This window comes from Sus scrofa, chromosome 16 (genome assembly GCF_054392235.1).
Source record: "Sus scrofa isolate SSC_HxYL_T2T_F1_AM1 chromosome 16, Sscrofa_HxYL_maternal_Yorkshire_Landrace_v2.0, whole genome shotgun sequence".
Lineage (NCBI taxonomy): Eukaryota > Metazoa > Chordata > Mammalia > Artiodactyla > Suidae > Sus > Sus scrofa.
Window position 1 is genome coordinate 49,831,390 of NC_139398.1, and position 26,768 is coordinate 49,858,157.

At 37.8% G+C, this 26,768-nt stretch overlaps 1 protein-coding gene and 1 long non-coding RNA gene across 44 annotated transcripts in view; both read right to left on the bottom strand.

The window, feature by feature from the left end:
- The window catches only part of LOC146395564 (uncharacterized), a 184,578-nt gene extending 182,221 nt beyond the window's left edge, over nt 1-2,357 (bottom strand). The window contains exons 1-2 of one of the 3 annotated variants that reach the window (XR_014831371.1): nt 1,892-2,088; nt 562-693 (exon numbers count right to left, since the gene is read on the bottom strand). This is a non-coding gene — a long non-coding RNA (uncharacterized LOC146395564). Of the gene's footprint in view, nt 1-561; nt 694-1,891 lie in introns of all 3 variants that reach the window. The other 2 variants (XR_014831370.1, XR_014831369.1) reach the window with 2 other exon arrangements.
- A 1,574-nt stretch (nt 2,358-3,931) lies between these two features.
- The window catches only part of PDE4D (phosphodiesterase 4D), a 1,507,422-nt gene continuing 1,484,585 nt past the window's right edge, over nt 3,932-26,768 (bottom strand). For all 41 annotated transcript variants that reach the window (XM_021076869.2, XM_085002307.1, XM_085002305.1 and 38 more), the window contains 9 exons: nt 21,363-21,456; nt 19,837-20,009; nt 18,443-18,541; nt 17,455-17,619; nt 16,170-16,269; nt 11,497-11,651; nt 10,469-10,591; nt 9,632-9,814; nt 3,932-8,900 (listed from right to left, as the gene is read on the bottom strand). In XM_021076869.2, coding sequence (XP_020932528.1) covers nt 8,484-8,900; nt 9,632-9,814; nt 10,469-10,591; nt 11,497-11,651; nt 16,170-16,269; nt 17,455-17,619; nt 18,443-18,541; nt 19,837-20,009; nt 21,363-21,456 — 1,509 coding nt within the window. In that variant the 3' untranslated portion in view covers nt 3,932-8,483. The remainder of the gene's footprint in view (nt 8,901-9,631; nt 9,815-10,468; nt 10,592-11,496; nt 11,652-16,169; nt 16,270-17,454; nt 17,620-18,442; nt 18,542-19,836; nt 20,010-21,362; nt 21,457-26,768) is intronic.

A 26,768-nucleotide genomic window follows, 5' to 3' on the forward strand; every position in this document is an offset into this window, starting at 1 on the left:
AGAGCTGAGCTGGGGCTTTTTTGCTTTTTTTTTTTTTTTGCGGGGGGGGGGGGGGCTTTTTAGGGCTGTACCTGTGGCATATTGACGTTCCAAAGCTAGGGGTCGAATTGGAGCTACAGCTGCTGTCCTATACCACAGTCACGGTAACACGGGATCTGAACCACATCTGCAACCTATACCACAGCTCATGGCAACACCAGATCCTTGACCCACTGAGCGAGGCCAGTGATTGAACTCACACCCTCATGGATCCTAGTTGGGTTCATTAACCGCTGAGCCATGAAGGGAACTCCTGAGCTGGGGCTTGATAATTTGCACTTCTAACAAGACTCTGGTTGATTCTGATGTCAGTTCAGGGACCACATTTTCAGGAGTGCCAGTCGTAGAGGATAAAGAAATAATATTAATATCTTCACTTAAATTTTCACTAGCCAGACCAAAAGGGGTACAGTACCTTCAAAACCTCACAACCTAGTGAAGAGTATATACATATCTCATCTCAGGATATGTTCAAAATACTGTTGAAATAAATTTCTAGGTCCAAAATGGAGAGACTCCTACCTGAGATACCACGTCAGCAAACTGAAACTTAAGTAACTTCCATGTTCTTGTAAATGCTCCTCTTGACTAGAAACGCAGTACATCCAGTCAGCCAATCCCCAGACACCAGGCGACCTCTGGCTTCTCACTGTTCTGAATGTAAAGGATGGCACGTAGCTCAAACAAGGGTGACTATGTGGCCCCAGCCAAGCAGATATTATCTATTTGTCTCTTCCTTGTTTTTCATCCTATAGACCTTTTTGCTTTTTGCCCCATTTGACAGTTCTCCAAAAGGGGACTGTCCACTTCATGAAGTCTTAAAGTTTGTTTGTATCACTCAGGTTGTCTTCTTTCATCATCTTTTGACAATTTTTGGCCACCAGGTACACCGTAAAATACCAAAAAAGCCCTAACCCATTGGCACATCCCCCTTAGGTATTAATTTGGCTTCAAGAGACCCAAGGCTTAGCTAAAAGAATGGGAGTCTCAAGTTTCCAACAACCAAGTGCACTACCTCCGAGCATACCTGCTTATTTTGTCACAGAATCATGGTCGTGGAAGCTGTAAATCTCTATATAAATGGCAAAGTCTAAGACAACTACTATTACAAAGGCCATCTTGGGGAACCTTCCAATTAGACAAGATCATTCATTTGGAAAGTGCACTTGAAAGCAAGGGTTCCCAAGTCAACAGACAGAATGAGCTATCTACTTAATTGGCATGCAGAAGTCTCCAAAAGCTTCAAGATGCCCCAAAAGCTTCATTGAAAGATTCACAGTGAAAGCTAATGAAAAATTAAAGACCAAAGAGGTGCCTGAAACAAAAGACTAAAAGAGTGACATGTCTCCTACTCCTCCCCTCATCCTCCATTACCTGAGTTCTCACTAGGCCTGCACTGAATTGCCTTTCCACTCTCAAGGGACCAGAAGACCATATATAAAACATTATTTAATTACCTTACAGCTGCAACAGCTCCAAGGCCAGAAATTTATAACACCTGGGTCTTCCCCATGCACTCTCCTGGGGTCCATTGTCAAAATACTGACCCAGAAATCGTCTTATTTGAATTCCCTCAAAACACTGGAAGAAGGTTTTATCAAATCCTTCCACACCAATTAGAACACCTCCATATCGTCCCTTGAGGAGGGCCCTCCGGGCTTGACCAGTTGCCCAGGCCAGGGATTCTCCAAGAAACTATCATTTATTCCTTTCAACAGCCCAGGGGAAACTAAAATTATGAAACACCTCATCATATTCTTCTAGAGACAGGGCTACACTCTCTTCTTGCAACCCCACCCCTCTGTAGAGACGATCCTAGGGAAACGGGCCAACGAAGGCTGTGAATTCTTACCAGTCAACTCTGGGGTGTCTGCAGTGCCACGTTGAGAAACGTGAAAGCTCAAGTTTTCCCTTCCTTTCCCAATCCTGACCCATTACTTGTGGATCCTTTCTCTTCCAGGAGCAGCCGTTGCTTCCTTTGTCTCACTTTGTGTCCTGCCACCTTGGCGTGGCTTTCCGTCTGCCTGGGGTATACAAAGTGTCAGTTCTTACGTCGGCCGGAAGCTCAAGGGCCAGGGCGGGGCCAAGAGTACAGCCGGACAGAAATGGGGGTTGCACTCCATTTGCAGCTTAGCTATGGCTGGGCAGAAAATGGGTGGCACTTCATTTGCGGCCAAGGTCCTACTGACGGTTGTTTGGGTCTTTCTTTGGGCTGTCTGGATCTTGGGAGGGCAGTATTCTTTGCGTCCACGGTGGGCTTAACCACGTAGGACCCCCAAACCGAAGTTCCCAGCCTCAGCGAATAGCGCATGCGTGACAGGAAGCAAAGCGTCCAGACCGCAAGGAACCACCTGTGCATTATTAGATCAGGTGTGGTGCTTATGCTATGCTTAAAGATGAGAGAACTTTTAGGAGGGAGAGGGCATGTACTAATAAAGACAGAGATGGAAATTCTCCAGACTGTAGCAAATGGGGACCCAGAGCCCGCATTAATCGATAGAAAGAAAGGGGTCTACCCTGCACACTTGAGTTCATGGGCTAAGGTTTATACCCGCTGTACTGAGTGTAACATTGAGTATTTGAAGATATGAGAACAGCTGTGAAGGAAATAGCCCCTACATCCGAAAATGGGGAGAGGATAGGTAGGATTCCATTAAAATAAGGCTCTATGGCTAAGTACGTCCCTGCTGGGGTGGTGCTCTCTGGCGACCAGGCAGCCGGTTTTCTTTTCTTCAGTTGGATGTTTTGCTATTGTGGGTTCAAAGCTGTGTGCCTGAGGAAGAGAACTTGGGTTTAGATCAAGCATTCCTTGTAAGTGTCCATATGGGCATCTTTTGTCGCTGTTGTTCTTGGTCTTGGTGGGAGGAAACCATGAAGAGGCCAAGCATAGATCATTGTATTTAACTAACCTTAAAGTTTAGTTAAAGTTTAGTTTAAGTAACAATTTAACCAAATATTTAACCTTAAACTTTTGCTGATTGCTTTACTCTCATAACAAAAGCTGATTTTCTGTCATTCAGAGGAAAAAGGGGAGAATTTGTGAGGATGAGACAGTCTTTAGTTAGCAACAGGATAGAAATCTCTAAACTCTCTTTGTCCAGGAGCTTAGCAAGCTCAAAAACAAAAAGCAACCACAATATTTTTAGGCTATCAACCCTAAAATATCTTGATTACTAGATTGAATAATACCCCTTATCAATTTGGTTGCTATATGCAACAAATGTTAAACACCTACTATATATCAGGCATGGTTATAGGTATGAGATGGACCTATAACCATGAGATGGACCAGAAAGCAAAGACTCTAATGAGGCTACATGCTAGCAGGATAGACAGACAATAAACAGCTGCATACGTCAACTTGTGATTAGCATTTGAAAGGAAATAAACTAGGGTACAAGGGTAAAAAGTGATGGAGCAGCAGTGCTTTCCTTTCATTTCTCAAGTGGTTTTCAGCTCATTTTATAACCCAGGACTTTTGCCTCTGTCCCCTCTAGACTGTACGCTCACAAAAGCAGAAATTATGCCTTGTGGATTGTTCAGTCTTTACAACCTTGTATTTTGCAGAGTAGGGACCCAACAAATAACTATTGAGTATCTGAATAACTTTCAGTATGCCAGAATACGCCATCCAACAGAGAAGACCCCCTCCCAAGGCTGTTTACAAAACACTGGGCTGAACGTCATAGATAATCTAAACAATTTTGGCATTTTCTTGCAGAGCAAGATTAATCGACATAATTTGGTTTCCTTTGACTATAAGCATCAATAGCAATGTATGATGTCACCATCTTTATTCCAGTTTATCAATCTTCAAGGCCTAGGAAACCTGTGCTGGACTGAACTACAAGCTAAAATGAACCTTTCATTCTATAAAAGACAGAGTCATAAGTAGGCAGAATCAACCCATGCTTTTATTTTCATTGCATATAAAAATTTCATATGAAGGTATTGATGTACAGTACTATCCCCATGGGCTGTAAGAGAGGCTAAGAAACCACTAAAAGAATCATCATTTGTAATGCTCACACACAATTTACCACTCTGAAAACATATCCAAAGAAATAAAATTTAAAACAACTAAACAGTAAGGATTTTTTTTTCTTTTTTCTTTTTTTTTTTTTTTGTAACCATAGTGTCCCCTTTGTACTGTTTAAAACAAAAGTAATCAAATTCCTTTGGGCCAGGGCTGCTAAAATCTACAGTTTGTGTCAATAAAATAAAACAAAATAAAATAAAAAGAGGCTCATTTTTCCTAGAAAAAAGAATCTCTCCTTTGACGAAGTCACATGTCCTGAGGGCTGGGCAGCAGTGGAGGGAGTTTTCCACATCATCTACCGGCATTTTTCATAGACTTTGGGTGCTGGTCATTGCACAAGTTTAAATTTAAGAATTCTAAAGCAATGTAAGTTTTGCAGAAACATTCTAGAGAATAATGAGTCCATTGTGCTGAGTGAATTTGCGTCATATAAAATTTTGTGTTCCAATATATGGATTTACATATATAAGGAATTTTGGTTGCTCTCAGCTGAAGAAAAATTTCAGGGTTACAAAAATGACCTTTTTCATATTATATATTAACTTTACATGAGCGGAAGCCAAGGAATAAATTACTATATAGCACATGTGACCTATGACTCTAGTTTTAAATCAAGTTCAATTGCTCATGTGCTCTAGAAGCCAAAAAAGACTTTTTATAATCAGTGCGCAAGAATATATTTTCCTAGTAGTGTTTGGAAATTAAAAAAAAATAATCAAGTGTAACTAACTGAAGTAGCTCAGTATCTGATAGGGAAAACTACTATGATATATGCCATACTGCTTCATGGCAAAAAGTACTTAAGGACTTATATCTCAAAAGGGTCTCAGAATGTTCCAGAGGTTGTCTGTGGTTCTATAAAATTCAGCCATTGCTGGAAATCCAATTGATTCAGAGATCAGAAGTAAAATGCCCAGCCCTAGCCCCATCATGACCTCACTTTCAAATGCAGCAAAACAGAAGAAAATATTGGTTAAAGTTAAGGCACAGCCCTGGGACCAAAGACCTGCAGCTATGTTTTTTTAAATTTTATATATCTTTACGTATTTTATAGTTTTCTTGAATCTTCCATAAACAAGCTCTAAGGTGACAAGACTATTTTATAGGAGAAAAGAAAATGTACAAGGAGTATGTATACACACCATTCATTCTCTCACCAAGAGTTTCCAAATATATCAACACCATCCCATCCCAGGATGATGTTTTAATAAGAACTGATAATTTACAATTAACGTTACAGTATGTACATTACAATAAATACATGGTTGTAAACAGACAAACAAGACTGTATTACAGGTAAGGTCATTTGGTGAGAAAAAAATGCATGGCACAAAAAATAAATAATGCATTCAAAAATTATCATTAAAGCTTTCTGTAAAATCCACTTCATTCAAGTTTTTTTCCTTGTCTGCAATTTGTTCTATCTACATTATTTTCTTGTGAATTTTAAGTGACATAAAAGAAAATAAAGTTAAAACAGCATTATTGTGTTTAGTAACTTGCAAGCTGAAATGTACTGGTTTTATGCAAACTTGGACATTTTCTTCCCCATACAGTACCCAGATATTGCATTTTCTTATGGCATTGTAGGAAATGTAAAGCCACTTACAAAAGGATGTTCTTTTTAAAGCAGTGTATAATTCTGAAGCACACTTTGGCGAGAGAGGAGGAGAGAGACAGAGAGAAGGGAGAGAAAAACAGATCAGACAGTGCATTAGTCCCTGTCTTTTGGATAATATGCCTTTTCTACAATTTGATTGTCCATCAGTGGATATCTTCACAACATGTGACCATTAAAAACCAACAAATTGAGAAAAAAAAAAAAAAACAGCCTCTCTTTTTTAGTGCAGTTATAAACCTCTTCAGGTCTGGATTTGTTTGTGACATATTGCTGCTTTAATTTTTTTTTCATTATTAAGATACTAGGCACTCTGTGGGGAAAACACCAAGTATTGGGGCGGGGGGGGGGAGGGGAGACTATTTTGGAAAAAGGAATAAACCCTAGATTCTTTGCCTTCTTTTCTAGACCTCCATCAGGGACAAATAAAATTAAAATGGAAACAAGTTTCCACGTGTTCTTGTGAGACCACTTGCCAAACAAAGGACTTTATTTGAAAGATTACTGTCTGATTTTTATAGGGGGATTTGGGTGGAAATCTGATAATTAGGCAAGTCCTATGCTGTGCTCTATGTAAAAGCCTAAGCTAGATAATATTTTAATCAACGTTTCTAAGCATCAGTGGATTTCAGGGGATTAAAAGAGTACCTTCAGCTCGGGTCATTTCCCTGGCTGGTGACTTAGCGGTTAGTCCTCAGAAGGCTCCTTGAGGCATCCACAACATGTTTTTCAGGGTTACAATTTCATTAACTGTTTTATTTATTTTCCATTTGGCCAGATGGTCCTCTAGCCTCTTGAGTTCTTGGATATCACTGTGAAAAATGATTATTTGGGTTCCAAATTCTTTACGGAGAAGGTGAACATTTTATTAAGAGGTGAAATGGGAAGAGAGTCCAAACTAAATAAATGCCCCAAGATGCCAATTGAAGGTAAACACTGGGAATCAATCTCTAAAATTATTATACAGTTCCTGATGCCAAATTCAGTCAAGAGTTATCTAATTTTTGATTAAGGCAGAACCTTCTTACCCAACCCAGTATTTTAAAATGGCATTATTTTGCCAAACCTCCGGTGCCAGGGCATCGATATACTGACTTTCTGTCAGTATATTTAAACTTCTCCTCCACCAGACATACTTATGGATCAAAGACAACTGATAAAGCAAGTCCCACATGTTACGTGTCTGTCCATTAAGGAAGAGTCATTGCTTCACTTAAAATCACTTCTCAAGAATATTCCTCCTAGAGTTCTTAACCCCATGATGAAATCATAGAAACGAAAGAGCATTCACTGTACTGGTGTTCATTAATATATTCTGCTAATATTATTAAAAATTGTCTAGCTAGCTGTTAACGTCTCTTTGTAAATCAAGAGTAAAAGCTAGTCATTACATATGACCTAATGGCAGAAAAGAATGCTAACGCTAACTTGACTACCTGTTCTTTGCATCAATCAGAATGGTGGTGATAGAGCTGATAAGACCACAGGTAGTAAATGTGGACAGAGGTTCAAACACACACTAAATAATGAAGCAGCACAAGGGGAAAAAGTTTTTCTTACTATGACTGACGGTGAAAACAATAAAAATGAGCATGAAACGTGAGGGTTATTACAAAGACATGCACTTGTGAAATGAGGGTCTATCAATACAGCAAAAGTTATCAGAAGATACTAAGTAGGAAAATATCTAAAAAAGACTGTCCATTTTAGCTACTGGCTATTTATATATCTCTCACTTGCTTCAGACAACATCAACTGATGACTGAGTGTCCATGAGGTTTGAGACATGTTGGACAGAATGCACATCAAAGTATTACTGAACAAGTATTCACTTTGCACACGGTGAAGAGAAATGTCAGTGGGGGGCAACTTTGCGTGTCTGAAAAGAGTGAAACAAAAAGCGAGTAAATGAAGACCTACAAAGAGGGTTTCCTGCAACATAAAGTCAATTGTTGTTTTTAAAATATGGAAGTCATTGGTATATAAAACAATGGATCACTACAAATCAGTTAATTGCTATGAAGTCTAAGGTGCAAGTAAAATTTGTAAATTAGATTTATCCAGTGTAGCACAGATTTGCACTGAAAACTTGCAAGTTACTCCTTAGAAAAAAATAACCAGTGGCAGATGAAGTTCGGAACGTAGTTTTTTAAATATAATACCTCAATACATTTAATAATAAAAGTAAGCTCTACAAAAAATCTGTTTTACATATCATACAAAACGTAGAGGTCAGTGCAGCTCACTGAACCACACTATTCAGTCATGTATCAGGAAGACTTGAAATTAGAAAATTATGCAATTTCTGTGGCTCATCTTCTTCCTGGCAACAGATTTACACTGTGTCCTCTTCCAGACCCATTGGTTGCCTCACCCATTAGTTCACTCCGTCCATGTAATGCCTTCTTTCCGCTGGAAATATTGCAAACAAATAAAAAGAAAAGAAACCCCAAATCATATCTGCTTTTGGGCTGCCTGATGAGCCACACTCCCTAGAAAACACTTTGGAGTGGATTTTCTCTGCTTGGTCAGCTCTGCTGAGCTGAAATCCCGTGAAGATGCTGTTCCGAAGATGTCCCCCTCTTTCTGATGACACGGAGGTGAAAAAACTGGTGACGGTATTCCTGAGCGCCAGACTGAGCCGTCAAGGTCAGTTTTGTTCCACAAACGTCCTGGCAGATGACAGTGAGGTGTGACTATGGTTGTGGCATGTGACATGCACTTTGGAAACAACTTCTCTACTTAAAAACAAAAAACACAAGGGAAGGTGTGGAGGTCTCTGCGGTGTTACGTGTCGGGGGAGGGATCTTCAATGCCGCAGGCCTCCGGCTGGCTCTCCTCCTCCTCTCCCACCGCTTCCTCCTCCACCTGCTCGTCCAGGGGGATTTCGGTGGACTCCGAGTCTTGAGTGCAGAGCGTCTTGGAGTCACTGCAGCTGGTGTCTTCTTCCACTTGGCTCCCGCTATCCTTTTCCGTATCTGACTCGCCATCTTCCTCCAAAGTCAGTTCAAACTGGAACTTCTCCGTTTGACCCTGTCGGCCCTCCTCCTGGTCATCAGGTGCTGGGGACGGGCTCTGAGGAATTGTGCTCTGGTACCACTCACGATTGTCCTCCAAAGTGTCCAAAATGTCCTGGGCATCAGGATGGACCAGGTCTGCCCACGTCTCCCAGAGAGGATGAACAATATAGTCTATGAAGCCCACCTGGTTAAAAAAAAAAAAATCCAGTTCAAGTACAGGACTTGGGACTAAAATGATATAAAAGGTTAAGAAGATCCTGCAAATACATCTAAGTTATGTATTAAATTTATGTAAATGTTTGTAATATGACACATATAGTTATATATGATATCTATAGTTACACTAAGATATACAAACTATGGTATGTTTTTCAAATATAAATTGAACTGCAGACTACTAACCTTAGTTTGGTAGAACTGTCACTACTTTAGGTAGCAGACCATATAAAAATGTTGTTACTAGCTGGTGAAAGACACCTGTTAGAACTCTGAGTCCAAGAGTATGTATGTATATAAAAAGCCTCCACTTGTTTACATGGCAAAGATGGCTTGGGGGCTTGGACTTTATGGTAGCATAGCCAATTTACAGGAGAGTCCAGGTTAACTGAAATAATGCCATGTACTCTACACAGATTCACAGAATTTGATTCACCTATGAACTGAGACCACTGAAGTAATTCTACATATAAGAATACACTATATTAATATAGTTATGATAAGTGAATACAAGGCCCTATGAATATATATTTGACTATAAGAATATAAATCCTAAGAATCAAAAAATGTTTTTGGCTTGCAAACATTAAGGGGAAATTGAACTTGTCAAAAAGAAAGAAAACCCGATAAAATGCTGGGGAGGTACACACAAAGTGACCAAATGTTCCAGCTACAGCTGTGTCCTCTCTGAGGCATCACCTGTGATTTTTCCACAGACGCATTGTGCTTGTCACACATGGGGCTTATCTCCATGCCCCGCTCCCTTTCTCGGTCTCCCTGGCGGAAGAACTCCTCCATTATGCGGTCTGTCCACTGGCGGTACAGCTGGAGTGGCTTGGTTGGGTTGCTCAGGTCAGCACAATGCACCATGTTCTGAAGGACCTAGAACAGAGCAACGCATTCTCCATTTAGCACCTACTCCTTTTTTTCACTAGAAATACACATCGGGTGACTGTGACACTTAAAAATACATGTAGTGTCAGATTCATTCCAGACAACTCGACCATGATGTGTCTGTGTGCGGTTCACACTTGTATTAATAGTTCCAAATCATGCCACTTCTAGCACATCTAAGGATCATAAGAGGAACTGTTTAAGTGCACGATGGATTAAATTCAGAGCTGCTTCAGTGGTGGGTTTTTTTTAAAAATGTCACGTCTTTTTTTTTGTTTTGTTTTTTTTAATGCATTTCCACTGGAAAAGGACAATAAGATTTTATCTGGTTAATTTTCAGGATTAATAACTTGCCAACAGTAGCCGCTAGGGTGCTGTGGAGGTGCGGGTTGGATCCCTGGCCTAGCACAGTGGGTTAAGGATCTGGTGTGGCTGCAGCTGTGGCTCAGATTCAATCCTTGGCCTTGAAACTTCTATATGGTACAGGTGTGGTCATAAAATTAAAACAAAATAATGTAGATAAAAATCTTTTAACTACTAAAGTTGTAAGTTGGAAGAAGGGAGACCTAAATCTTATCTAAACTAGACACACAGACACATGCGTACACACACACATACACAGAGCCAATTCAAATGCTTTACCTGAATCCTATCAGAATAATTATCAAGAAGAAGAACTCCAGAACTTGTCACTTTCTTAGTTTCAACCATGGTTTTCAAATCAGCCAGTAGATTCATGTGCTTTGACATGTCTGTTGCAAGTACCTTTTAAAAGACAAAGAGTATTTTAACAAGTAAAAAAAAAAGGTCCAGAGGGAAAAAGTCAGAATTCTGCATGTGAAAATATCATGGAGAGCGTGAGAAGAAACGGAGAACCACTATGTCATCTAACAGGAGTGTGAGGGGATCCCTTACTACTCCTTGGGGCAGAATCTTTTCCCCTTTGCTATCAAGTTTCCTGGAAGCCCAGATAAACATGTGTAAGCTACAGAAACAGGCACTGGCAATCACCTTCATGGTGATGAAAAGGGATATTTCCACAGATAAGGCATCACCTTGCATTTTGATGTTTTCTATTCCTTGGTCTAGAAAGTGGACTGGACTCTGACTGGCTGATTCAAGGTTGTGCACAGAATATTCAGAAACAGAATATTCTTGTTAATTTTCTGCTTATCTAAGACAGATACTCCCTGATTTTCTTTGTATGTACAAGGCTTAACAGACTATATTTTTGATCACCAGAGAATTCCCCGTGTCTCATAATCCCTGTGAAAAATATGCACAGAGAAAGGGCTAATGTCATGGATGTTTTCTACAGGGCGTTTCTGCTGAGATTTTTTTCCATTTTTTTTCAGTGGAAAAAAATCCATTTTTTTGCCAGTCCCCTCTGCTTCTGTTAGTCATCTCTGACTGCCACCAGACAGAGGAGTTCAGAAAATAAACCAAGAATGAAGGTAAGCTGTCATTATTCTTAGCACCAGACTGTAGAAATGAAGCATCACTATCATGGCAGGGCCAGCCTCTGAGACATAAAGGGCAGCAATAACTTGAAATAGACAGTTCATTTTACCTGATACTCATGGCATTCTTATTTTAAAAAAAAACAAAAAAACAATAACCAATAACCAAGCATCACAAGTATCTTTTTTTGCTTTTGTCCGTTAACTTACAATGTCAATGACCATCTTCCTTAATGATTGTCTTTGCTTTTTGGTCAAGTTCTGGAAAATGTCACAGTTTTCTTCCTGAAGCAATTTAAAGCCTACGGCTAAATGATGGTTCTCCAGGACAGAAGAATCATTGTACATCAAGGCAAGTTCAGAGTCTTGAAAGAAAGACAAGAGACAGGAGGTTAATTAGCAAAGTCATTAGTTCTCAGTTTATCTTATTCTTCATATTCTAAGATATTTGCTTTGGGGAAGCAATTTCCCTTAAACCTCTCTGCTACTGTTCCCAATATACAACCCCCAGGAGAGAATCTACTAGTTCATGTAACTGTAGTAAGAGCTCTGGAATCTTGGCAGTGGATTCTAATACTCCTGACACATGGCAAGCCAGTTCATTTTGTGGCTTCAACTTTCTTGTTCTAAAGGGAAAGAAGAGTTCAATTTGATTATCTTGAACCTTCTCTCCAGCTCTGCCATAAGCAGCTCCATAAGCTGAGCAGGACACATTATTCCTAACATTTGCAACATGTCTAGGTCACAAGGACACCTGATAACTGTGGACTAACTACCCAACTTTTTTTTTTTTTTTTTTTTTTTGCTTTTTATGGCCACACCTGTGGCATATGGAAGTTCCCAGGCTAAGGGTCGAATTGGAGCTGCAGCTGCTGGCCTATACCACAGCCACAGCAATGCAGAATCAGAGCTGTATCTGAAACCCACACCACAGTTAAGGCAATGCCGGATCCTTAATCCACTGAGTGAGGCAGGGATTGAACCTGCATCCTCATGGATACTGGATGGGTTTGTTACCATTTAACCAGCCACAACAGGAACTCCTGCCTAACATTATATAGAATGTAAAGACCATATGACTTAGAATTATTTGTACCCCAGCAGGGTACAAGAACAGTTTGGAATGACAGATCTGTTCATGCTCTTACTTATTTTCCGTCACAGTACAGCTTCAAAAGTCAAAGCTATTTTCATTTTTCCATTTCTTTTTCTAAGGATCTGGGCAGTCACTATACACATGTATACTGCCCATCCCACCTGCACGCTCACAGCTTCACACAGACGGGTGTTTAGCTGCCTACTTAACTTGATGATCAAGATTCTGCTGATCCCTCACAACTGTCCTGGACCTGTAGACTTTAGGCAATGAGAAATCCTGCCTCCTTCCTAGTTCCTGTAAATAGAAGCTTCAGATCTATAAGATAGTCATTAAAAAAAAAATTTGGTGCATTACTCTGTTTCCACTTGAGTCACTATAAAGACTAAAAGCACATGTATTTGATCTTTTTCTCACATGTGAAAAATATATATTCTTTTCTAAGAAAGAAATACCCAATATTACCCAATGACTATTTTAAAGAAGCTAGGAAGGAGAAGTTCAAGACATTTTTTGACTGAAATCTTGTGATTTTAGGTTTATACAGAAAAATAACATTCTATGTATAACCCACAAAGAACTATGGAAAGCTTATTTTAAAAGATTAGTGAGGAAGTTCTCTTGTGGTGCAGCTGTGGCATGGGCTGCAGTGGCAGCGCAGGTGCGATCCCTGGCTGGGGAATGTCCACATGCCATGGGTATGGCCAAAAAATGAGATTAGTGAAATAAACTATGTGTACTGGTCAGCGGGTCCAGCTCCACCAAAGGACAGTGAAATGGCTCTGCTCTTGGACATCAGAAGTCATGTGCTTTGAACACACAACGAATGTGGTCAATGTGTAAGAAAATCTCTCTGCCACAAACGTAGGCCTCTTTGCTCTAAACAGAAAGCATTTGTTTTCCAAGAAAAATTTAATGCTACATATAATCTGACACTGCTTTGTTTCAGAAAATAATGCTGTGATGCTAAATGCCTTAAGATAAATATCCCCTAACATGTGTTATATTCAAAACTGTATGATGCTATTCAAATTTTGTGAGTCTATTTACATGGTATTATCCTTGAAAAATACTTATACAGCTTCTTACCTGGAATTTCAACTTCTTTAAATCCTATTCAGAGTCCCTCATTTCCCCAAATCATTTATAAAAGCTGAACCGACTCTGACAGGTAAAAATGATAGCTGCCTTCAAAACTTCCAGCATGTATATGATGAGTATATATGTCATTAGCATCAAATCATTTGGTTTCTAAAACTAATGTAAGTGGAACGATTAATGGAAACTATCATCACAACTAAGAAGCAGAGGGGTATTTGGCCTGGGAACCAGCCAGGTGAGTCCCGCAGTGCCCCTCTGCCAGAGCGAGCCATGTACCCTCCTTAAAATAGGACAGGAGAACTCCCAACTACAAGTTTACAATTGTGATGATCAGAAGTCTTTATTACAACAGAGATTCAACCTTCAGCTTCAGACAAGCTGACAGTGCCAGCTCCATGGTAAAGGCTCAGTGTGTGCTATTCTGTGCCACTGATGCTAAATCAAGCCACAAAAGAAAGAGAAAACACACATTTAATGTCTATAAAAAGGGTTTACTACAAGCTAAAAATAATCACATAATTTGGAAAGAGTATTTCATAAAGCTATTTATTACAAGTTTGCACCCTGTTAGATGGATTTCTTTATAGCACAAATGTGAAGTTAAAACTGACTTGTGTTACTGGCCACTAAGCCTCTTCTGAGTCCCGAAATAAAATGTGTGCAGGCTTGACCCCTAGTCCAAAGCTCACTAAGGCAGTAATTCTCATAAGGCCCTGGGGCTCTGATCAACCCTGGGATAACTTTCATCTCCCAGGTGACAATGCTGATTCTTTTTCTCAGGGATAACACAGCCTCATCACAGCCACGCCTCAGGACACCAGTAATTCAAAGCTGCTCTGGAACTGCTGACCCCCCGTGTTGCTGAGGTCCCCCCGGCAAGGAGATCTGCACAACAGCAATGACTAACAACACGGGTAACAACAACTTAGCAGGGCTAGTTATCCCCCCACCTCAGGCAGGTCACCAGCAAAATGACCTTCAACAGAACCCTTGACCACTGTCCTCGATGTATGATCACCCCTCATCCCCTCCATTTCTCCATCATCTATCCTCAGTGGCTCTCAAACTAGCTTCACCTGTGGACTGAGGTCTTACGTACTTAAACTTCAGACTCTATGGGATACGTGGATAACAGCCTTCTCACGCCCCATAGCAGTCTAGCTCTAGTTGTAGCTGCGCCATCACACTCATTTGCAACAGTGGTGTAGCCAGATTTAAAGGGTGAATTTAAATATAGCCTTGCTTTGAGAGATTTAGCCCAGATCATTTGGATTATTTATCTATTTTTATATTTTTAAAAGCCTCTAGACTACCCTATAACAAAATACACTTTATTGACTCATTCATAGATAGGAGGATTGGGAAAGTCATAGATTTCCAAAAATGTGTGGATAGTTAATAGCTTTTAGAAGTCTGGTTTATGAACTTATAAATCTAGGATTAGACAGGCTAATATTCCATATTTCAGCTACTTTATGAGACCCTATAATGGGAGTCTACAAAACATTACTACATGTTGACATGTAAATATTAATACACATCAGATGCAGCTACATGAGTTTACATTATATCATTGATTAGGGTAGACTGTGCCCTTTCTTCAAAGAACAGTAAGGTCATATGGTAAAATGAACACTGGCAATTTTTTTTTTTTTGTCTTTTGTCTTTTTTAGGGCCGCACTCACGGCACATGGAGGTTCCCAGGCTAGGGGTCTAATCAGAGCTACCGTTGCCGCAACCACAGCAACACAGGATCCAAGCTGCGTCTGGAACCTATACAACAGCTCATGGCAACATCAGATTCTTAACCCACTGAACAAGGCCAGGGATGGAACCTGCAACCCCATGGTTCCCAGTTGGTTCCATTGTGCCACAACGGGAACTCTAACACTGGCAAGTTTTTATTATCCTAGGTTAATTCATTATTTTGATTCTTATGTATGTCTTGAAATATTCTTAATTTTATAGATTTTTAACAAATACATATAAATTTTGTTTTAGTTTTTGTCATTAGGAAGATATGAATTTTTTTTTCTTTCTATGTTAATAAGACCAAAATTCAAACTTATGTGTTTCATTACATCCTCTTATGTATAATATTGTATGTTCCTTTATTATAACATTAGACTAGGAACAGAGAGCAAATTAAAACAACTGATAATAAAGTCACTGTCTTCAAGTACTCAAGAAAAATGAGGACTGACTCTATTACTTTTTCTTGCGGACCCTCTAAGGGCACAGGAGAAAGTCAAAAGAGAAGTTCCTATTGTCCTCCGTAGGAGATTTAACACGGAAAGTTGCAGCCTCTGAAGAGGATTAAATAACGACCTATATAAAATGAGGAACTTAACATTAATTCTGATAACTTATTTTATCCAAGACATTCAAGGGCAGTAGTACTATCTAAGTCTTTCTGCAAACTTTCACTTCTGATTTCCCTTTTCTACTAACATGGTCATGTATTATTTCTAGAGATGTACTGGAATGCATGTTTTTCAAACATCATATACTTCATGTGATAGAACAATTTTTAGAGCTACACTACATTAACATTCACCATCATATGTGAAAACATATATTTACAAGTCTCAAAAGAACATTACGACTGTAGAAACAAGTTTTATAAAGACCTTCAGTCATCCTAAAATGTCCAAAATCTTTTTGTGCAAAAATAACCTCCACTTACTTGTATTGATCAGAAACTGATTGGAGACACCAGGGTGATCCACATCATGTATTGCACTGGCAAAAATTGCTGCAAGAATCTCCAAATCTGTAAACACAGCCTGAAAAAAAAAATCAGATAGTGCAGATAACATTACTATTCTATAATAATACGGATTAAAGGTATATACAAGTGGGAAAACTACTTCCAAGAATTTGATGGAAAACAAAATGAAGCTCCAAAAAATAGTATCATAATGTGTCAGAAAGGGAGACTTTTAGATAATGAGCTATTCATGGGTGTTTTAAGTGTAATCTTACAGGAAATATTTTATCTGATTTTACTATAACTCATGATCAAACCTTCTCCACTGGTTATATTGTTTTAAAATGTTATAAAAGGAGTGTCTGGAAGTTTTTAATAGAAAAAAATAGCTTATTTTAAACGTACAAAAGGATCTTCTGAAAATGTGCATAAAATTAATAACAGAAGCAATTAATTTTCTTTTCTACCATTTAAACAAGGGACTTCAACCTCAGCAAAAGTGACATTTGGGGCCAGATAATTCTTTGCTGTGGGAGGCTATCCAGTGTATTATTTTAGCAGGATCCCTGGCCTCTACCAGATGCCAGCAACATGTAGCCCTGAGTTGCGACAGCCAAAAATGTCTCCACATGTTGCCAAATATCCCTGAGGAAAAGGGGGAGTAGGAGTAAAAGGGGAAAATTTACCCCCAGTTGAGAACCTCTCACTCAAACGGTTACGTATTAACACAAATTTATAATGCAACAAACTGAATGATAAACATATCAGCAAAAGAGAATTGCTCCCCCGAACAATTAAGGAAATCAAATTGCTTTCATAAACACTGGATGGAACAACTTCATAGGGTTGGGTAATATGAAAGATTTGTTTCTTTCTAATAAGTTCTTTGAAGACTATCAATGCACTGAAGCTACTTTATAAAATAATCATCTTTGAACTATAAATGAAAAAGTCATCAGACTAAATTCCAAAAAACCCTAAACTAAACAAAATTGAATAATCCAGATGTACTTTATGGAATGTCTACTAGATCATTTTCAAAAAAGCAGAATGATAAACAGATGAATCCCTAAATTTCTAATCAATTATCCTGGACAAAATTCATCAAAGACTCAACTGTTTATCACAGTGACTCAATTAATATTTTCCCACGATAACTCAATAACATTTCCAGTGAAGCCAATTATTGTTTGCCCTGCATACCCTTTGGCATACAAGGTGAAGAAACCATTATGAGTGGCAAGTTAGAAAACAGATTTACCTCCAAAGCAGGTGTAGATAACAGCACATGTGTTGACTGGACGACGTCCGCAGCATGAATATTATTGTGGTAGGCCACATCAGCATGGTAATGATCTTCCAGGGTCATAAGGTATGTAATTAAAGTGTCTACTGGAATTTTAAATGTTTTTAACAGATCACGTTCCTGCAGGAAAAGAAATCCTCTTAACATTCTGTCCTTATGTAAAATATTTTCCATGCAGTATGTGAACAACAACAACAAAGTCACTCCCAGTGTCGCCTTCGGATGACCCAGATATGGGAACAGCACTCTGTCAGTGTCTAGTGAGGCCAATGAAAACCTCTGGGATGATCCAGGGACTTCAGGGACAGAAGCAGAGGTGAGTTGTCCTCCTGAGCCCAACAATGCTTTTTCCAAGACATACAGTGTTAGGAATGAGCTACCAACTATCAAAGTGTCTGAGTCCTGAGATCGTGAAGGCAGCTTCAGTCCAGCACCACTGACTTGGCCACTGGATCAAAAAGAGTGAAACAGGACATTCTTTCTAGGACTGCAGCTACCCTTCCAGTCCCAGGGTATCTACAGCCTCAACTTCTCACGTGAGTCCTAACCCTGAGCTGGGGCACAAACTCAACAAGAGTGAGAAAGTGATTTGAAGGAGAGAAAAGTACAGAAGATGGTGACCTAATAAACGACATCTGAAGGTTGGTCAGCAAGGGGTTTATTCCATTTTTAAAGTTAGCTCTCCATTCTCTAGCCAGGCAGGGTCACATGGATGATTTTTAAACCATTATTTTAACAAACTGCTTCAATTTGCCCACATCCCATCTTTTGCATAAATAGAAAAAATAACATGATTTATTCATGTTTTACCACGAATAAGAAAAAGGAATCCAAGTAGGTAAAAAGGGTGTGTAGTGAAAAAGATAAAATGCATGCATGCGTAATTCGCAGACTAGATATTATGTTACCAACTAAAAGAGGTGATGGGACTTAAGCTCGTTACCTGAAAAATGGTGTGCATGATAACAGTCAAAGGCCGGTTACCAGACAGCTCTGCTATTCTGAAAACATGAAGACCCCATTTGTTCACATCTTCTAGCTCCTAGAGTTAAGAAAAGACAGAACAAATCTGAATGCAGAAGTAGAACATGAAACAAAGAACACAGTCATTTAAAAATGACTGACTTTAACGAAAAGTTTGTTAGGGAGCTTCTGTCATGGTTCAGTGGTTAATGAATCTGACTAGGAACCATAAGGTTGTGGGTTCAATCCCTGGCCTCGCTCAGTGGGTTAAGGATCCGGTGTTGTGGTGAGCCGTGGAGTAGGTCGCAGATTTGGCTTGGATCCCATGTTGCTGTGGCTGTGGCGTAGGCTGGAGGCAACAGCTCTGTACTTGTACCCCTAGCCTGGGAACCTCCATACGCCACGAGTGCGGCCCTAGAAAAGACACACACACACACACACACACACACACACACACACACACAGTTTGTTAGATTTAAAAAAAAAATGACTCATTTTTAAATGTAACAGATGCACTATGTACATACAGGTAAACTTTAGGCAAATTCATTTAACCATTAAAAGCTGAATGGCTTAACCTTATGCCTCTGACAATATAACATATTTACATATTTGAAATATGGGTGTCAAAGCATTTCTTCAACAGTTAAAACCCAGTTGCAAAAACTTTACTATACTTTTAAAAGAATTTTAATTGTTTAAAGTCAAACAATCAAATGTAGATGCAAAAATAAAGGACACCAGGAGTTCCCTACTGGCCTAGCAGTTAAGGATCCAGCATTGTTTCTGGGGTGGCATGGGTGTGATGCCTGGCCCAGCCCAGTGGGTTAAGGATCCAGCATTGCTGCAACTGTGGCATAGGTCATAGCTGCTGCTTAGATTCAATATGCTGCCAGGGCAGCCTCCCAACAAAGAAAAAGGACACTAAACCATCTGCCTAAATCCACATTTTAATAAAACTCAAATCAGAGTTTCCGTCGTGGCTCAGTGATTGACGAATCTGACTAGGAACCATGAGGTTGGGGGTTCGGTCCCTGGCCTTGCTCCGTGGGTTAAGGATCCTGTGTTGCCGTGAGCTGTGGTGTAGGTTGCAGATGTGGCTTGGATCTCGAGTTGCTGTGGCTCTGGTGCAGGCTGGCGGCTACAGCTCCGATTTGACCCCTAGCCTGAGAGCCTCCATATGCCGTGGGAGCGGCCCAAGAAATGGCAAAAGAGACAACAAAGTAAAAATAAAACTCAAATAATTAAAAAATTTTTATAAAGCGCTTTCCTGACTTAAAAAAAAAAACCCACAAATTAATGAATTTCTGCATCTATTTCAAAGAGAAGGAATCAAAGTTTGCTGCACATTTCTGATATCTGAAATCATCTTACCTTGGCAAGGACGTCTTCTTGTTCAGTTTTGACCCCAAACCTCGGGATGCTTGAATTAGTCAAACTGGAGCTGTGCATCAACTTCTTGACCCCACTGATCTGAGACATTGGCCTTTTCTTTTTCTCCTTTTCCTTCTGAGTTGGAGAAGGAATTTCCACTTCATGCTGCTTATCTTAAAAATTTAGAAAAATGTTGTACATTTACTATTAATTTTACCTGGTTTTTAAGCAAATCATAACATGTGTAACTGGGCAATTTAAATTGATCATTATATGTTCTAAGAAATCTTTCCAAGTAAAACTCCTTTTAAAGAAGGTATTTATAATCAGAGGTGGACTTGATACAATCACACACAAAATTAAGCAAATAATCCCAACACAATATAATTAACACCAAATATATTCAGTGATCATGTCTTTGAATGTCCCGATACAATTTTTTGAGAAACGTGATAGCAAACTTGAAGAAAGGTAAAACACATTGGTTATGTCCACTGTTCAGTAATTTCATTAGTGGCAGGACAACTGCTTTTGCCAAGTTAAGAACTCCAGTTTTAATACCTACTTTGAAATGATAGAAACTTCACACACAAATATAAAAACAGCAGTGTGTGAACCTAAGAGCTTACTGAAATGGGGAGCATACACAGCCTATCTGAAAGACTTAGATCACTCCTACCAGTTTACATTTTCTATACAAGGCAAAATGACTGCACAGTCTAACAAGGTCTTCTGTGGAGCACAGAGAATCTCCAATACTATCTCAAACAATATTTTGTGAATAATCAGATTCACAAAAGCTAAACGTTGTTTTCCAATGAGACACACTATGTCTCAGTACACTCACCCACTATTTCAAGGCAGTGAGTTCCTTTAGCTCATCCTTGCACATAGTGTGTGTTCAACATGTGTCTGTTTAGTGAATGTGCTAATGAGATATTACAGCAGTTTTGTTTTGAAAGTAAATTAAGATCAAGGATATGTTCAAATTATTGACTTTCTCTTAATGTATTTTCTTTCTGTGGGTGGAAGGTGGGGTGGTGGCATCCCAGTACACCAGCCCAGCTATTATCCTCAAGCTTTGCTTTAGCAATTGTGTTGTATTTACTGCCTCTCTAGTTTACCAGGCATGCTGCCCATTAGGTTATCAACTTATTGAGTTTAGGGACCATTTCTAATTGATCACTAAATACCTAGTACCCAGCAATGGCTGGCATTTAGCAAGAATTAACTGAATGCATGAAGAGATTTCTCTATAAAATATATTTTACAGTTGAGTATTGGAAAGATGGGCCATATGCAACTTTAATTCAGAGAATCCCTAAAATCCTGAATAAAACTAAAAGATAAAAAAACTTTGATACCTTAGGTTCTAAAGCTTTGAGGCTCAAACTATTAATATGATGAAGGAAAACAAATGGAATTCCTAACTCTGATTTACAAAATAGCTTTGCACCCCGATCTACTTCCAGAAACAAACAACTCAAAAGAAAATTTGCAAATTGCTTTTAAGTTGTTATTCTCACCTAAGAACGTGTTTGATATATATTCTGACACTTGATTTCCAGACCGACTCATTTCAGAGAGATGGGTGAGCTCCCGATTAAGCATCCTTTTAAACTGAAAAACAGAAAGATAAAATGAAACAATAGAAGAGGAAAGTTTAAGTGAAATAACATATGCACATGTTAAGATACAGAAAACATGCCAAAGAAATTTTAACCTTTTCTGACACATTAGATCAGTGCCGTCTAACAGAACTTTCTACAAGGATGAAAAAAATTCTGTAATTTCTGCTCCATTATAGTAGCCACTAGACACACATGTGGCTGTCAAGCACTTGAAATGTGGCTAATGCAAATGAGGAACTGAATCCTGAATTTTATTGGATTTTAACTTAAACTTCAGTAGTCACATGTAGCTTGGGGCTACTACATTGGATAGCACAGATTTACTCAAGGAGAACATTAATTAAGGGGGGAGGCATACAAAATAACATGTACTATTAGTATTTAGAGAAGAGAAAAAAGGCTAACTTATAAATACACAAAAGGGTTTGTCACACAATAAAATATGGTATGTTTTTATCAATTAATCTGTCATTAGGAAAAACAAATATGTATACTGGTTAGAGGTTAAAATGTAGTCTCTTTTTCCAAAAGTAAAACTAAATAGATTGGAGCACTCTCCAAGAATTATGGGGAAAATATTTGAATAGCGACTATATAATGTTTCCTTTTTTAAAGTTTTTTCTAAGTAGGGATTTTCTGGTTCTCAGCATCCATTTCCCTGGGTCTCATAAATACAACTGAAAATTGATCTGTTCAATTGAAACTTCACTGCTTCACCATTTATTTTACTGGTGCCCTGGGGCCTATTTTATTCAAAGAAATGTATCTCCCCCCCTCCAGAATTTATCTACCACCATCCCACAGCATTGTCAAAATCCAGAATTCTCAACAATGTTGAGATGTTACACTTTCCCATCCACTAAATGCTTCTTAATATATCTCCCTTTGACTCCCAAATCAACCCAAATAGACCTTCTAATATATCTTAATGTTTCTCTTAACATCCATAAACATACTTTTTCTACACATAGAGCAACTATTAGATAACTGATGCAAAAAAATTACATTTTAGTGTAATATTTAGTAGCCTTTAAAATTTTGAATTTCACCAGAAATACTCATTTAAGTCTAGGGGAAAGAGAGTAGCAAGTTCATTATTTAGCCATGTCTGAAATGTAATTCTAACTCAGTATTTAATTAGTTTATCATAATTTTTAAAAAATCTTGATTGTCTGCAGAATTCATACCAAGGTGTTCTGACTCAAGATAATTTGTCAAACAGCTTCCAGAGTTAATCTTACTGATCATCTAGATAAGGTATAAGAATTTGTCACTGTAAAGCACTGAGGGTGATCAACAAAAAATTTCCTGTTGGACATAAGAAATGCTTATTAGCATTCTATAGCCCAAACTGAAGAATTATAACCAACAGAGATGCCTCTGGTTGTTTAATTACAGGTTAAAGGAGCTTATTCTCAAACTCAAGAATGCAAAGTTCACTTCCTCTGCGTATTTTTTAATAACTTGCTCTGATCATAAAATGCACATGTGATATAGAAAATCTAGAAAGCTATATAGAAAAATTGGATCTCTACTAATAACCATGCATAATTACCTGTATTTCCATATAAGCCTTTTTTTTTCCATTTGTATATCTACATTTATTGAAGTAGAGTTGACTTACTATTCTATGACTTTCAGGTGTGCAACATAGACATTCAATATTTTTATAGATTCTGCACCACACAAAGTTATTATAATATTATTGACTATATTCTCTATGTTGCACATTATATCCCATGGTATATACATACAGTGGAATAGTACTCAGCCCTAAAAAAGAATGGACTCTTGCCATCTGTGACAACATGGACAGACATGGAGGGTACTAAGTGAAGTAAGTCTTACAGAAAAAGGGTACTAAGTTAAGTAAGTCTTACAGAGAAAGACAAATACTGTATGTTTTCACTTATATGTGGTATCTAAAAAACAAAACAAATGATCAAATATAATAAGATAAATGCACTGATACAGAAAAACTAGTAGCTGCCATAGTAGGAGGTGTAAGGGACAGGCAAAATAGGAGACAGTACAAACAACCAGTTATAAAATAAATAAGTCACAGGGATGTATGTATATTTTAAAAACTAGCATCACACACTCTACAAAACATCGGTTGATGCTTATTTCACTAAGCATTATATATTATGATCTGCTGGGGAAAAAAATGAAAATTTGGAACCTTCCAAGAATGTTTATGAAGACATTTCCAACAGTGTTCAAAACATTTTCTAATTTTTATACAGTTATATTTTCTTTAGTAAATTACAGGCTACCACCCATGAATGCATTAGATCATTTAACTCGTACTGGCCCATGGCAGGTGTTTAACATTATTTGAGTTCTTTCTCTCAGTTTCCTGGGCCTTTCATAGTGATAGATGATTTTTATCATTGCAGGACAAATGTATAGAAGATCTAACTATAGTTATATCCACACAAATATATAGCTAAATATCTAGCTCCCCTAACACCACCCCCAAAATAATTTAGGGTATTATTTATATAGGAAATGGTCACGATGCTTCAAAAATTTAACAGTAATACCATGCGTAAGGCCCAAAGGTAAGTAAATCCTTGTTTAACAAATGAAGCTTCCTCTTGCAAAAAATTCTCTTTAGGCAAAATATATACAAGAGAGTCTGCTAAACATTTTAAATATATGTTTAATGAAATAGCTCTTTGATCTGAAATTGTCCTATGAGATAAAAGTTGCTATTAAGAACTATACGGTCATGACAAAGACCTGTCTTAAAAGCTGAGGGAATGCGTAAGGCTTTCAGCAACCATGGTGGGGGGTGGGGGGTGGGTGCAACTGGAAAAATTAAAGCAGAATCCAGTTTTTCTGCAGAGCCGCCTTTCAACGTGTAAGCACTGTGGTAAGAGGGATATGTTGCCACATGCCCAAGCAAAAAAAACTGAACTGTAACTATAGATATGCCACACAAATTATTAGATTTATCTGGAAGAATATGAAGAACAAGGTGTAATTTTTCCGGCAGTTTGATTATACAACTCATCAAAAAGCCTGTTAGTACATACAGATAACTAAGGCAAAAATACCAGTGAAAGGATTCTATTGTACACACTGATAAATGACAGATTATATTCTACTGATTATTTTTGCCTCATATTCATATATTCCCAGACTACCCTTCTGCCTTTGTCTGAAACCCAAAAGCATGGGTGGAGAAACCCTTCATTGAACGAACACCCATTGAATGAACACCCATCTCCCTCCCAAGACTAGTGAGGTGCTCCAAGGAAGTCGACATTTCTTTTCAACATAATTAGATGAGACAATATTTTAAGCAGTCCTTTTTCTTCCAAAGAGTATGGGAGATTTCTTAAAGACAATTTTCAGAAAGTCAATTAAGTTATAACACAAGGGCTTTTCTAAAAGGAATTAAAATTGCTTCCCTTTTTGGCTACTGATATAAAATGTATAGTCCAGGGAAGTTAAATTAATAACCACAAAAATTACCATCACTGCTTTCTCAACTGATAATTGATCTTACAATTTGGTTTTGGAGTCCAAAGCTGGATGTGCTAAAGAACAATAAACTAAACACTCAACAATCATTTTTAAAATGTAAATGGAATTTCTCTCACTTAAAGATAATTACATACTACTTATTAAGAAAACTATATAAAATTGCCACCGGGGGGAAATGACTAGAAAAGGTACTAAAAATGTATTTTTCCTAGAACACTCTTATTTATGGGTTCTTAATTTACAGATTTAGAAGAGACAAAATACAGAACTGATTTCCAAAAGAACTGGTTGCAAAATGCAGAAAAATTTAATTGAGCATTTAGATATTTTTAAAAGTAATCTTTAAATACTTTCTGTTGATGAGCTAGTTTGATTATTTTTGGTCTAAATAGTCTAAAATAATATGTAGAATTATTGTTGAAACAAAGGAAAAAAGATTTCTAAGTGAATGCTTTCAAATCCTTTGTTCTCATTATGCATCAGAATGTCTGCATGCAGGAAATCTAAGCAAAAGTGAAAATGTAGTTGATTTGAATACTGTATATTGTTTTTTAAACCTGTATACTGGTTTTCAATTTATGTTCTATATTTAAGATTGTCAAGGAAGCAAAATTAAATAAGACAAAAATTGAAGTATTCTTAGATTTAACTCCTGTACTTCCCCCTCATGCCAAGGTGCTACTGGGTACATTATATATTCTCTAGCATATAATTAAGAAGGTAGTAAAGGTCAAACATTAAGTAAATGCTTATTCTTCCCCCACAATATTCTGCTAAAAATCATTTGAATATGCTGCACTGATACACTCTAAGTTTAGTGGATATAAGTATTAAAAGCTAAAATAAATACTGTATTAGCTGTATAAAAATAAATCTTTCAAAATACCTAAGACTATAAATACATTTATATTTGTCCTTTCTCAGTGTTTTTAGCAATATAGTATTAAAAACATAAACAAAGCTGCCCATCAAAATTTTTCACAAAAAGCATTAAAATTCTGTATTAGACTCTTGGGGCTATTATTCATAACCATAACAGAAATGTGAAGCCCTTCAAAAAGGCACCAAATACGAGCTGTCTAAAAGCAAAGAAATGAATTCTAGGGAGATTGGGGAGGGATTCTACGGAGATGGGGGGAGGGGCTCCTTTATTATTTTCTACACTTTTATGTATTAAAAAAAAATTTAAGCCAAGAAATGTTTAGCAAAACTCAAGTAATGAAATTTACAAAAATCTAGACCATCCAGACTTAAAGAGAGGTGGAAAATCATGTCTATTTGGACAACTAAAACTAAAATAAGTTTTCTTATAATCCAAGCAAATCCCACAAGAAAGAGGAAATTTCCCTTTACAAAGAAACAAAGAAAATGAAAAATACTTCAATCTGAGAGTCCTTAAAGTAATAGAAAAGGATTCTTTAAAAATGTGTATTGTGATTTGCTCAAATATTTAAGAATAAATCCCAATTTCTGAAGTAATGCTTCATTCAGGATTGAAAAAGGCTTTTCTACCTCATGCTTCTATTATAGAGATAGGATTGCCAGGTTAGCATTAACACAGGGCATGCAAGAAGCTTGCCAAGCAGGAATACAATTTTATTAAATGCAGAGTACTAATTCATTTTTTGAGATTAACAAAAATAGCTGTCATATAAATTTACATCTTCTAGGTTTACAAACAGATAATCAAGTGTTCATTTTAATAAGTTATCAGCTAAAAAGTCAAGAAATGTCACTTTTAATGTCATCTAGAGCTTTACATCCGAAGGTTAAAAAATATATACCTCATGAGGTAAAAAAGTCGCA